This window comes from Psilocybe cubensis, chromosome 12 (genome assembly GCF_017499595.1).
Source record: "Psilocybe cubensis strain MGC-MH-2018 chromosome 12, whole genome shotgun sequence".
Classification (NCBI taxonomy): Eukaryota; Fungi; Basidiomycota; class Agaricomycetes; order Agaricales; family Agrocybaceae; genus Psilocybe; species Psilocybe cubensis.
The window spans coordinates 1,339,946-1,351,909 of record NC_063010.1 but is presented as its reverse complement, the minus strand read 5'-3'; the positions used below and the strand labels follow the sequence as shown (position 1 = coordinate 1,351,909).

At 44.2% G+C, this 11,964-nt stretch overlaps 4 protein-coding genes across 4 annotated transcripts; 2 read left to right on the top strand and 2 right to left on the bottom strand.

Moving 5' to 3' along the window:
• Positions 1–192: 192 nt before the first annotated feature.
• JR316_0012420 (Cytochrome P450 monooxygenase 91) lies at positions 193–2,577 on the top strand (the record flags this gene model as incomplete). Its single annotated transcript, XM_047898045.1, has 14 exons — positions 193–228; positions 493–530; positions 590–633; positions 689–757; positions 811–884; positions 942–1,072; positions 1,129–1,379; positions 1,443–1,509; positions 1,589–1,788; positions 1,850–1,868; positions 1,935–2,168; positions 2,230–2,262; positions 2,323–2,351; positions 2,414–2,577. 14 exons carry the CDS (start codon positions 193–195, stop codon positions 2,575–2,577), a joined length of 1,389 nt encoding a protein of 462 aa, XP_047742934.1.
• Positions 2,578–3,454: 877 nt separating this feature from the next.
• JR316_0012419 (uncharacterized protein) lies at positions 3,455–6,066 on the top strand (the record flags this gene model as incomplete). The annotated part of the gene is made up of 9 exons (XM_047898044.1): positions 3,455–3,710; positions 3,763–3,948; positions 3,994–4,233; positions 4,287–4,406; positions 4,454–4,588; positions 4,638–4,778; positions 4,840–4,977; positions 5,035–5,522; positions 5,584–6,066. 9 exons carry the CDS (start codon positions 3,455–3,457, stop codon positions 6,064–6,066), a joined length of 2,187 nt encoding a protein of 728 aa, XP_047742933.1.
• Positions 6,067–6,637: 571 nt separating this feature from the next.
• Positions 6,638–8,913, bottom strand: JR316_0012418 (Cytochrome P450 monooxygenase 98; the record flags this gene model as incomplete). Its single annotated transcript, XM_047898043.1, has 13 exons — positions 6,638–6,731; positions 6,799–6,942; positions 6,997–7,125; positions 7,185–7,266; positions 7,323–7,512; positions 7,571–7,584; positions 7,647–7,767; positions 7,832–8,096; positions 8,153–8,296; positions 8,351–8,360; positions 8,422–8,486; positions 8,552–8,660; positions 8,727–8,913. The coding sequence occupies 13 exons, from the start codon at positions 8,911–8,913 to the stop codon at positions 6,638–6,640; spliced, it is 1,554 nt and encodes a 517-aa protein (XP_047742932.1).
• A 480-nt stretch (positions 8,914–9,393) lies between these two features.
• On the bottom strand, positions 9,394–10,577 carry JR316_0012417 (uncharacterized protein; the record flags this gene model as incomplete). The annotated part of the gene is made up of 4 exons (XM_047898042.1): positions 9,394–9,450; positions 9,502–9,992; positions 10,052–10,408; positions 10,463–10,577. 4 exons carry the CDS (start codon positions 10,575–10,577, stop codon positions 9,394–9,396), a joined length of 1,020 nt encoding a protein of 339 aa, XP_047742931.1.
• Between the last annotated feature and the right edge of the window lie 1,387 nt (positions 10,578–11,964).

The window sequence follows — 11,964 nt, the reverse complement described above, 5'->3', positions numbered from 1 at the left end:
TTGTGATCATAATAGCGGTGGCTTCAAGCTGTATACTGTGCCGGCGCTATTTGATTACCTCGCCCCTCGACAATATACCGGGACCTATTCCAAAATCATGGCTGGGTGAGTATCTTGCTTTCACAAAGCACGGTAAATGTTTTTACTGAGAGATTGAAATCATAGGCACATATCCAGAGCTTTTCAACGCCAATGCTTGGGACTTTCACAAGAGAATTGCGGATACATGTACGTAGCTCAACTGTTCTATTTTACGGCAGCGTTAGCTACTGAATTCTTGTCTTGAAAACCAGTTGGAGGTGTTATCAAAATCAAAGCACTGTTCGGTGTCAGTAACTACCTCCTTTTTCCCTGATCAGAATTCTTAATGTATCTAATCCAGGAAACCCAACTGTATGTTTTCGATCCAAAGGCATTGCACCACATCATCGTTAAGGTGGTGTAATTATTATTGTTATGCAAGAAAATGGTCAAAATGACACGCATCGGCAGGACCAGGATATTTTTGAAGAGACAACCATGTTTATTCGGTGCGTTCGAAAGCAATTTGACATGCCTTGTACATATTCTCAACGATTATATGTTTCAGAGAAAGCAAGCTTTTATTTGGACCTGGGATCCTTAGCAGTCTTGGTGAGGAGCATGATATTCATTATGTGAACTCCCCTCACATTCTGACGGGAAACAGGCGAGCAGCATCGTAAACAAAGGAAGATGCTCAACCCCGTATTTTCTATTGCGCATATGCGAGAAATGGGTGAGCGTTGAACGGATTTCATCTGATCCCATACCGCTGACTGTTCCTACAAGTTCCAATTTTCTACGATGTTACTCACAAACTTCGTGATACGATCTTGGAGAAGGTTAAGAACAGCGCGCAAGAGGTAATATGCATTAATTCCCTCTAAATATGTTGGCAGATGTTGATGTGAGGTTTAAAGATTGACCTGCTTCCATGGATGAAGCGCACCGCTCTTGAGCTGATAGGACAAAGTGGGCTTGGCTACTCGTTTGACTCTTTGAAAGAAGACGAACCCAGCCACCCATACTATAAATCGACCCAGGAGCTTGTGTGAGTTTCGCCTCCTCATCTTCCCTTTTTCTTATAAATGATATTAAACGGCGTAGTCCTGTGGCATCGAAAATGATGTTCGCTCGCATGTATCTGGGATGGACGACTCGGGTAGGGCCACCGAAAATTCGGCGCGCCATTGTAAATCTATTGCCGTGGAAAGCGGCGCACAAGATTCGAGATATTACGGACACCATGTACAACACCTCCGTTGAGATCTTAAACTCGAAGAGACAGGCACTGGACAATGGCGATGAGGCTGTCAGAAATCAGATTGGCCAAGGAAAAGATATTCTAAGCATCCTTCGTGAGTAATGATCTAATTCTTGAACGACTTTGTAATTTAAAACATATTGTAATTTCTTCTCAGTCAGGGCAAATATGTCTGCCTCGGGATCAGACCGCCTCTCTGATGAGGAGGTCATTGGTCAGATGTCGTGAGTAGTCAAGCAACATCCGCGACCGTTTTCTATTCCTGCCAGCTGGATCTGATGCGTATTGTCTATTTTCTCTTAGTTCTCTGACGTTTGCCGCCACTGATACAACATCAGCTGCGCTGTCCCGCGTTTTTCATTTATTGGCTAAGCACCCGGATGCTCAAGCAAGGCTCAGAGAGGAGATAATCGAGGCTCGAGCGCGTTATGGTGGTGATATACCATATGATGAGCTTGTTGTCCTTCCATATCTCGATGCTATAGCCGTGAGACTCTCAGGCTGTAAGTCCATCATGTATATCCAACCTCTCCTTATCTGAAAATATTTTCAGATACCCACCAGTTTCTATTGCGATGCGAGTGTGAGTATCCCTTCTCAATGTTTCATTGTTTGAACTGCTAACATGACGATTGGTTCACTCTTACAGCGCGAGAAAGGACGTCTCAGTCCCATTATCCTCCCCGATTAAAGGTACTGATGGCCAAACAGTCACGGAGATCTTTGTCCCCAAAAACACGAAGATCTTGATCGGGATTCTGGCCGCTAATCGAAACCCCGAATTGTGGGGACCTGACTCTTACGAGTGGAAGCCAGAGAGATGGCTCGAGCCATTGCCTGAGACAGTCACGAACGCACGCCTACCTGGGATATACGCAAACTTGTGAGAAATTTGCTATGTTTTTATTTGAATTGTTCTATTTACCGTTTTCTTTCAATCACAGAATGACCTTTCTAGGGGGGTCAAGAGCTTGCATGTAAGCTTTTGTTACAACCGCACGAAGTCCAGTCCTAATCAAATCAATCCTTTCTTTCAGAGGATTCAAATTTTCCCAGTTGGAAATGAGTGAGTGTTGCGACTTATTTCTCTTGATGGTGCATTTTTAAATTTTCAACTTGTACTTCCAGAGGTGGTGCTAAGTCTGCTCATCGAATCGTTCAAAGTTGCTTTGCCGGATAAAGAGATAGTGTGGCAAATGGACGCAGTTGCAACTCCCACGATATCCGATGTACCCAACCCCCAGGCCCAATTGCCGCTTATCATGTCGCTGGCGAGCGGTTCATTCAGTTAAATCGTTAAATCAAGAGCTATCCCACACATGCTCATCGTAGGAATTTTGCACAGTGAAGATGGACGATCAAGAAGTCCTTGATCTGCTGCTGTATATTCCGGATATCTGAGCTTAGTTCTGTGATTGACCACCGTACCATCAGTCTATAGTGGGAAATCGACTGTTGCCGTCAGTAATCGAAGCGGAATCGTTTTAATGTGTCTCATAAGAAACATTTTTTTCATCAAACATGTTATTGAAATTGACAGGCGCTTAACCATCATCTATTCGACGTTTTGGTGATGTTATCCGTAATTTCCCCCAAGTGACGCAGCAGCGATACAATTGGTTGAAAAGTGGATTGTGGGCATTGAGCGTATCAATGCAATCAGACTCCAAAGTCTGTAGTATCGAAGGTGGCCGCGCGATTGAAGCATGTTTCTAACTGGATATGCCACATAGAATCGGTCGTTGCAAAAAGGAGGCATCCTTGTTCCTGTGCGGTAACTGATATTATTATTCGACATGCGTTTCGGAGAAATTGGTGAGATGAAACGCGTGATACACCCAGAAGACACGAACTTGGAGACTGCAAACAGGGATGTTTGCTCCATAATAGGATTTGATAGTATTTGATCTGGAGAGATTGAGACGGATTGGAACGCTGAAGAAGGAATCTCTATATTTAAATATACCAGAATACAAAAAAGGAATCTTCACTGCTCCAAGTTGTTGCACCACACGGGTGAACACGAGTCCGCCATGAAGAAGACAATGGGCCGATCGGAGGGAATATGACTGTCAATTCTTGATCGATAACAGAGGGATTTCAACACTTATGGCAGCTGGTCGCTTCGAGGATTCTCATACTCTATTGCTCTCCCTTCAGTGTATCATTATGGATCTATGGTCGAAACCTCTCACCGTCGTTGTGTTCAACCCCCAGTCAATCATCCAAAATTCGAAATCTGAATTTCGAATCGAATGCTCAGGGAGGTCCGATGCCGATGTCATACTCGTATACATGTTGCGTATGTCCAAGATTATGGGAGTCACGGAATCACAATTGTCTAGAAAAATACCTACATATGCACCGATAGACGTACCTCAACATGAGGGTCTCCCGGAGTGGGCTCTCCAGTATTGGCTAGCCGGTGTGTGACCGTACGATATTGTGACATGTGACCTGTTATGTGCTGACAAGAGGACTTCAAGATGACTTGGACGTAACCGGAGAAGCTGAGAGATCCAACGTCGACCAATTTTTAAGGAGCATTCTTCTACCTCCCGACTGGGACGGAGGGCCCAAGACACTTGTTGTAGGCATCGATATCCCAGTATTATATGGACTGTATAGCGTTCCATTGGGAGATAACGACCCTTTACTAATATGTCAGTTCAACATACAAATTTGAACCGTTCATTGACATTGACAAGGGCATTTATTCAACTTTGCACATCTAGTCGCATTGCCAAAGGAGAAGCCCTCCACAGATAGTAGTGCTACTGCGGGCACCTTAATGGCCGGGTCGAATCCTGTAGCATCGCAAGTGGTGCTGAAAATGGATAGTTCTTCCCGCCTACTCCATGTCGCCCGCTCTTTTGTCTCTGGGATGGAATCCTCTATCACAGAGGGTGAGTACGCCAACTCTGACTATGACTCCGAATATGAGCCCGGTACGCATCGCGTATTCTTCCCAAAAGTTCTTGTACCCTTATTCTTTTGACAGACTCGGATACACTCCGTCATCTGTCGGTGGACGACAATGATGGCGAAGCACCGTTAGATGATGCGACAACTTCACCAAAGGAGGATGAACTCCTAATAAGCAAAGCAAACAATGAAACAGGTGTGCTTCACTCATTGTATGGCAATGTTTTATCTGAATCTGTCCAGATGAGGATGCGATGTTCTCCACACGTCTTGATGACGAGGCCTTGTCTGGCCCATCCGTGTCTCTGGACATTGGCACGACTATCAAGGATGTGGACATTGGCACTGCTATCAAGGATGATACCCTTATCGTTCAAGGTATGCCATGCTTCTGATACCACAAGGCCTCATTTGACTTTTGCCCTAGAGAGCCAAGATGGAGAAACAGAAGGCAACTCGTTGGAAGAAGATGTTGATAGGGACACAGAAGGCAGTCACTCGGATGCAAGTGTCGACGATTCACCCGAGAATGCTCACAATGACCCTGAACTTCAAATTGAATCTTCCGGTGCGCAAATCCATTCTATGGAATCATGCTCTGTGCTTATCAATAACTCTCCACACTACAGAGACAAAGGGACTGCAGAAAAGGAAGAAGAAGAAGAAGTTAGCACAGGTACAAACATCATCGGCGGAGGTGAAGGTTAAAATGAGCAAGAAAGCTCAACGGAAAGCCAGGAAGAAACAAAAGGCGCTTCAATTACAAGGTCAGCATCAATAATTTCATTATTTGTTAACAAGATGTTAAGTTGTGATGGCTGTAGAAGAAGAACAGACTTCTTTCCGCTCTTCTCTTGCAGAGTCCTTGGGCACCACATCATCGAGCATGTCTCCAGAAGTTCTACAAATAATACATGGGATTCAAAGAAGACTCGATGTTGTTTTGCAGGACAACACGGAGGTCAAAAGCAACTTCAAGACTGTTCAGAATGAATTGCAGATTGCTCGGAAGGAGAAAACGGAGGTCACAAGCAAATTCAAGGCTTTTCAGACTGAATTACAGATCGTTCGGAAGGAGAACACGGAGTTCAAAAGCAAATTCAAGGCTGTTCAGATTGAATTGCAGATCGTTCGGAAGGAGAACACGGAGCTCAAACAGGAGAACAAGGCACTCACAGGTAACCTTCAAACTCTGCAGGAGAAATTCGAGAAGGAGGTGTCCAAAAATAAAGTATTAGCAAATAAGGTCGAACATAATGAAGCGACATTTGGACAGGATATAAATGACATGATGCAATATCTTACGTCGAAGGTATTCTTTTATAAACCTCCCATATTTACCTGACTCAGTGAATATTGTTTTACACCTACAGGATTCCATATTCATGAACCGAATACGTCGAAGGCGCATCATCGAGGAGGCACAGATTTCCCTTGCCCGGATGCTTGCTCTTCCGCGACCAGATGGTCAATCCTACTACACTGCCTCGTTGTGGAAATTATATCTTTCGAGTCAGATCAGCGTCACTGGTCCTACGGCGTCCAACATCATTGATAATCAGCGGTGTCAGGCTGCACAAAAAATATTGACCGATTTTGTTTCGAACGCAAAACCTGGTCATCAGGCTGACCTAAAATGGATACAACGTCTGTGCGGCAACACCTTTGCCATGCAATTAATTTCCCATCGAACAAATGTGTTCACGAATGTAGGGAACTCTGCCGCACATCCCTCCTTCAAATCAGAGGACTGGGTGGCATTGCTTGATGCTATGTATCAGCAGGAGGAAATCACATTGGTGCAGAAAAAGGGTTTCTGTGTACTTCTTAACATTGAGGACTCGGAGGAGCATTAACGGTGTAGTTGATTAGCTATTTTTACACTTATCCTCCCGTTTCCTCTTTGTTTTGCTTTCTCCAGTACTGCTTTTAGTTTTAGTGCCTCATCTCCTAGATATCCACATGCTCTGCTTTCATATGCTTCGCTTGTTTTTTGCTTTGATGTTTTTTCTCTACCCCACTTGCCTATTATCTTTGTTACAAATATGTTCATTATATCATTGTTGAAACTCGTTGCATTGACTATCTTCCTGTTTGAGCAAATTGCTAGTGCATCTACATGTTTCAGATATCTTTCCGCTAAGCAGCAATCACGGCGTAAGGTTCTGTTAAACCTCGGTGAGCTTGGGATTACTGAGCATGCTACAAGTTTAGACAACCTTGTTGCCTGCCAGCCACACCTGCGCTTAACGGCGATTAACACCACGTACCGTCGGTTGAGTTACTCAACTTCCAAGTTCTAGTACTAGTACCGCTTTTCTTACTTGCGCGGAAGTCATTAGTGTACTTTGCATATGAGACACAAACTATAAGGCGAGACTCCTGATAAATACTAGTATGTACAGAAACTATGGGACAATACTTTTATCAACATATTGCGCTCTGCCAAGCGAAAGATCGAATGAGGTTTTCTGCCTCCTTGGAGCGCGGTGTGATTGACCCGACAAAAGGCTTTGGGGAGCTGATTCAATAGTGTACCAAAATTCAGTAGCAATTTTATTCGATAACAACAGGTACTCTGAACTCACTATGTAATATTGGAAACATATTCGTGGTTGTTCTCAATAGCATTCCCATCCTCGTCAACTTGTTTTCTGATATCATAAACAGTAAGAAGAGAGGCTATGGCAATCCAGATTGTTGAGAATGCCATGTGTCTTCCTGGGCAAATGCTGGAAATTGCATGATTAGTGTAAAGTCATGCTTAATTCCACATTGTCCATTACCGTCTTCCAAATCCCCAACATGCCTCCCCCGGGTCTTGTACATTGGGATCAAGACTGTCACCTTTCATAAAGCGATCTGGATTGAAGGTAAATGGATCCGGATATAGTTTTTCATCATGAAGAATAGCCCTTATGAGTCACATCAAGATAAGTCAAAAAAATATAACAAAGAAGCAGGCAATTTTTACCAGCTATTGGCTATAACAATAGATCTAGCAGGAAGGCGGTGTCCTTTGTATTCGTCTTCGACTTCTATCAGATGAGGGACACCTATTCATGCGAACGTATTTATATAAAAGATTAGAAGGTTGTGAGCGTGGACATACCCATCGGTACCGCATCGTTCCAGCGAAGACCCTCCTTCACGATGGCAGTAATATATGGCAGAGAGGGCTGATCATTAAAATCAGGCAAGTGACCCGGCTTGATGACCTTATCTAGCTCCAGCTGGGCTTTCTTGACAACTTCGGGATGGTCTATGAGAGCTAGAACACATGAGCCTACGATCGACAACGTCTTGTAGATGAGGAGTAGAGTTAATAGAGAATAGCTGGAAGGCCTAATTATTTCTTACAGTATCCGCTCCAACTATTTCAAGACAATGGATTATTAATTGAGCAGCAATTAAGAGGCGAGGATTGTTGACATACCCGAATATAATGTTCCAGCCGCGTTTTTGATATTCTCCTCACTGTATGCTACGTCTGCTGCACCATGCTCCATTTCGGCCAGACAGGTAGAGGTTAAACAAGGCGGACAGATCCCTGCACGCTATTCATACCGGCCAGTCAGCATAGAAAGTGGTGTAATGATGCTTCATCAAGTCTCAGCGCACCATGTTTTCTTTTGTTTTTTCAAACGGAACATTTATCATAGCCTGACCAAGGGCCTTCCATTTCGCCGCTTTTTTCTGGAATCCAGCTCCTGGGACCCACGCTGGAACATATTTCAAGAAGGGTAGCATGTCGACCAGGAATGCCCCCGGAACCACAGCCTCTACTGGTCCTTCGTTGGCCTTTTCTGCAAGGTGTATATATGGATCGTTCTCTGGCAAAACATCCAAGCCGTAGGCTATTGATATGATCGCTTCTCCCGTCATACTGTTCGTCCAATTATGTGTGCATTTTGGATAATCAATATCATCTTGGCCACTTACTGTCTCAAATTGCCCATGATATCGTTTGGTTTTTCCAGAAATCTGCCGAGAACGTTTCGAGCTGCTTTGAGGGTGGGTGGGAGTGTAATTGTCGATGCGGCTGCAGGATTGAGCGCCTGATGGATGAGGCGTCGGTGCTGGCGCCTAAAAATAGAAATCGTTTACACGAGAGCGCACAATTAGATACCAGGTTCATACCATCGCTCGCCTACGGCAAAAAGTGAGTTAGTTGAATTTATATATATGGGAAGAGCTAGAACCACACGTACCGTATTCCATAATGGCAACCAGAAATCCATAGCCCATCAATTCAATCAACATGGGCATACGAGGTCTGAAAATCATCACGGTCCCTGGAGTCAACCGACTTACAAAAAACACTCAAATGGATGTATGTACCTGCTAGAATAGTTTGTAGACCTTTTGTCGAGTAAATCTTTACAAGCTTCCAGCGAGTCCAGCACGACCAATGATGTTCCCGCCACATTAACGTATATGATGTCGCTTTCTGGGATTCGCCAGACGGTTAGCATGAATGAGGAATGCTTGCGCCACGTTGCAAAACTCGACTTACTCAGCTCTTTAGCCCACTTGTGGTATGTCTGCCATTCTAGGGTCCGGGGCATATCCAGCAAGTTTCCAATTAACGGCAACCCTTTTGGACCGGGAGGAAGAGGCAACTTGGATTTGCCCGCGCTGGCATAAAGTCGGAGGCCAACAACAAATGCCACTAGACCAGCTGCAATGGTGTACGTTTGCATTGTGGACTGAAAGGTTGCAGACATGGAAGGTGGTATGGGTTCCTCAAGGCTGCATTATATAATATATGTCAATATCCGGCTGCCAATCATGATGCAGTTAATGAGTGAATGTTAGCCTAACAGCCTAACATTGATCGGCGCCGTTGATCAGATGCGTTCTGTGTTCAATTGTCATTCTGGTGAAAATATTCGCGCCGGAAATTCTGGGGAGGTAAGATTTGAAAGGGATGACCGAGTTATCCCTCTTCTTCACGGTCATATAGAGGGACTCGCGCATGACATTGTGTACTACGTATGTTATGTTGAGTACACATTGGTTCAAGGGCTCAGAATTCACCAAAAGCATTCGGTCATCTTTTATTCCTGAAACGACTCCGGAAGAGCCGAGATATTTGAGAAAACCTTTACGATGAAGATGGTGTTGAAACAGGGCAATCTTACTAAGTAAGCCAAAATTACCAAAATAACATCCGTCATCCGTCAAACCAGACATTCTTTTAACACAGCAATAGCACGCTCCGGGTCCTCCCACATTAGCTATATGCAATGTCAGTAATGCATACTTATATAAGAAACACGAATACACACAAAATGATTTGTGCCCTTGATAGCTCTGAAATTAATCTTTTTGTTGGCTTTCAAACATTGTTCCTCCAAGACCCAAGGCGAAAGCACCACGCTCCAGCTACAGCTGTCACCATAGATATGCCATACATTCATGCCCCATTTATCGACACTCGAAACATCATCGAGAAGTGCTTTCCGGAGGTTTGTGCGGTGTATTCCATAGTACGAATGTTCAAGGAAGAACGTGTCGCATTTGGGCCCCGCAAGGAAATTTGTGCTCGACAGAATTTCTTCCTGCGTCATCTTGTCGATTGTGGAGGTTCCTGGCGTTGGATTTCGATAATTAAGCCGAGCTTTATCGCGTGTGGCAAGCACGTCGGCACCATGGTCGAAACAGCTGGAGACATATGTACTAAACATCGGCCCTCGTTGTTCCTCAGGCAAGTCATAATCCCAGAGCGGAAGATAGAACCCGGGGGGATTGTCAATGCCGAGGATGTACGACGGAACCTCTATTAATACAGACGGATGGTCGACTGGTATTCAGTGCATGATTGATAAGAATTCTCACCCCATATGATGTACGTCCATAAAAAAACCTTCAATCTTTCTCGCACTTCTTGGGAAAGATAAGGATGATCTATAGCGTTGATCATAGCCAAAGTATACAGGTTTCCCAAAGACCATCCTGAGATTGCCCCTCCACATTGTATTGGTAAAGACAGGTTTTGAATAAGGCCGTCGATGAATAAAGCCATGAGAAGACCCTGATCGGCAAGAAAGGATGCTCGTTCGTCATCAATTCCTTGGCTAATGATACGCAGTTCCTCGGGCCTGAAAGGGGTGGAACCGTTGTATTCTCTTCGATCAACACATATTAGTCGTAGAGCTCGAGAGGGGGCGAGAGAGGTGAGTTTCCTAAATGTTCCTTTAACAAAAAGATCAAATGTATTCTATCCCCTGCGCGCATACGTTGACATACCGCTGTTGAATGAGTGTCCATGGACAAGGATCAGAGTTGAATATTGGTTATCGGTGGGCAGACCACTGTCTGTGTAGTGGAATGTGATTCCATTGGCCAACGTTAAAGTGGGCATCGTTGCGTTGTTCGAACTAGACAAGTTGCTCAGAATACAGTTGCGTGGAAGCCTTGATGTCTTTTATAGGTTTTTGGACGCAAAATTGCATTCTGATGGCAAACACCCTATTCGCATTTCCCGTTATCGAATCAAAATGCCTAGCTTGTGAGAGAGGAAATGTGCTTACCGCACTGCAGAAGACCCCTGATTTGCGTGGCTGGTGCTCATCTCCCAGCCAGTTGTGCCTTTTCCCTACGAAACGAACAGTTAGTTTGATGTGTCTTTTTGTCCCCTATATTTGAACCAGATCTCCGCGAGGTGATTGATCAGGTTGCTTGAACCATGCCCTTGTCTAATCATCAAAAATAGACAGTAGGTCAACTAAGAACCTCAATTCAAAAGGTCGTCTGAATCATTGGGGTAGTAACCAATTCCAGAATGGCACTGGGTCAAAGGCGAATGGGCACTAATATATTGCTGTTGATTGGTTGCTCAGAGCTTGATTTTTGGAGGGAAGGGAGTCTGTGGGTAACGGGAAATATCAAGAAGCATTTTTGAAAAGTCATGAGACAAGCCAAGCCAAGTGGGTTAGACCAAACAACAGAAATAGGTCGGACTGCAAAATCTGAGTCGGAAATGAAAGCAAGCCTACGCAGATCGTTTCAAAAGGAAAGGTTACTTTGCTACAGCTACAGTCAATCGGCAAGAATCATATAGAGTGCTGCTGGATATCTGGATAAATCTGGAATAAATCTTGGTCCGTGCAAAAGAGTGATTTGTTGTTTGTAATAGATCGAGATACCCATCATTTAAGACGGAGATCAAAATCATTTTCAGTAGTGTTACAGCTGAGCGCTGAGCGTTGAACTTCACATTCAGCACCGTTAAACGATACATTCTTTTTAAAATTGTGATAGTACACTCAGGATCTTCCCACATCAGCTATGAGTTAAAAGTCAGCAATTGAAACTTCACGCCTTACTTATACTTTGGTAGTAGTTATCCATTCCTCGGAAGTGGATGGCACAAGGAACGAGCGGATATAGACTTGCCCGATTCTGCAGCTCGAGAACAGATAGGCTCCTGTGGCTAAACCTTCCTCAACATGGTATGACTTTTCGTTGTGCAAAGAACGGTTTGATTGGACATCTGAGGAATGGTTCGCATATATGAAGACATTGTTGAAGAGTTACGAACTTGTCAGTCAGGAGATTAGTTGACGAATGAATTAATGTCCCACAGAGCCGATCTTTGACTGAGTAGCGTTCAATAACCGAAAAGCAAGCTTAAACACAGTAAGCTCAAGTAATAATCGATCCAAGGAAGTAATCGCAGACGAAACCAACTAGAAGTCGCTCTTTTTCTCTGTACTGGGTGAGCAGCGCATCGTCACTCCAGAGAATAT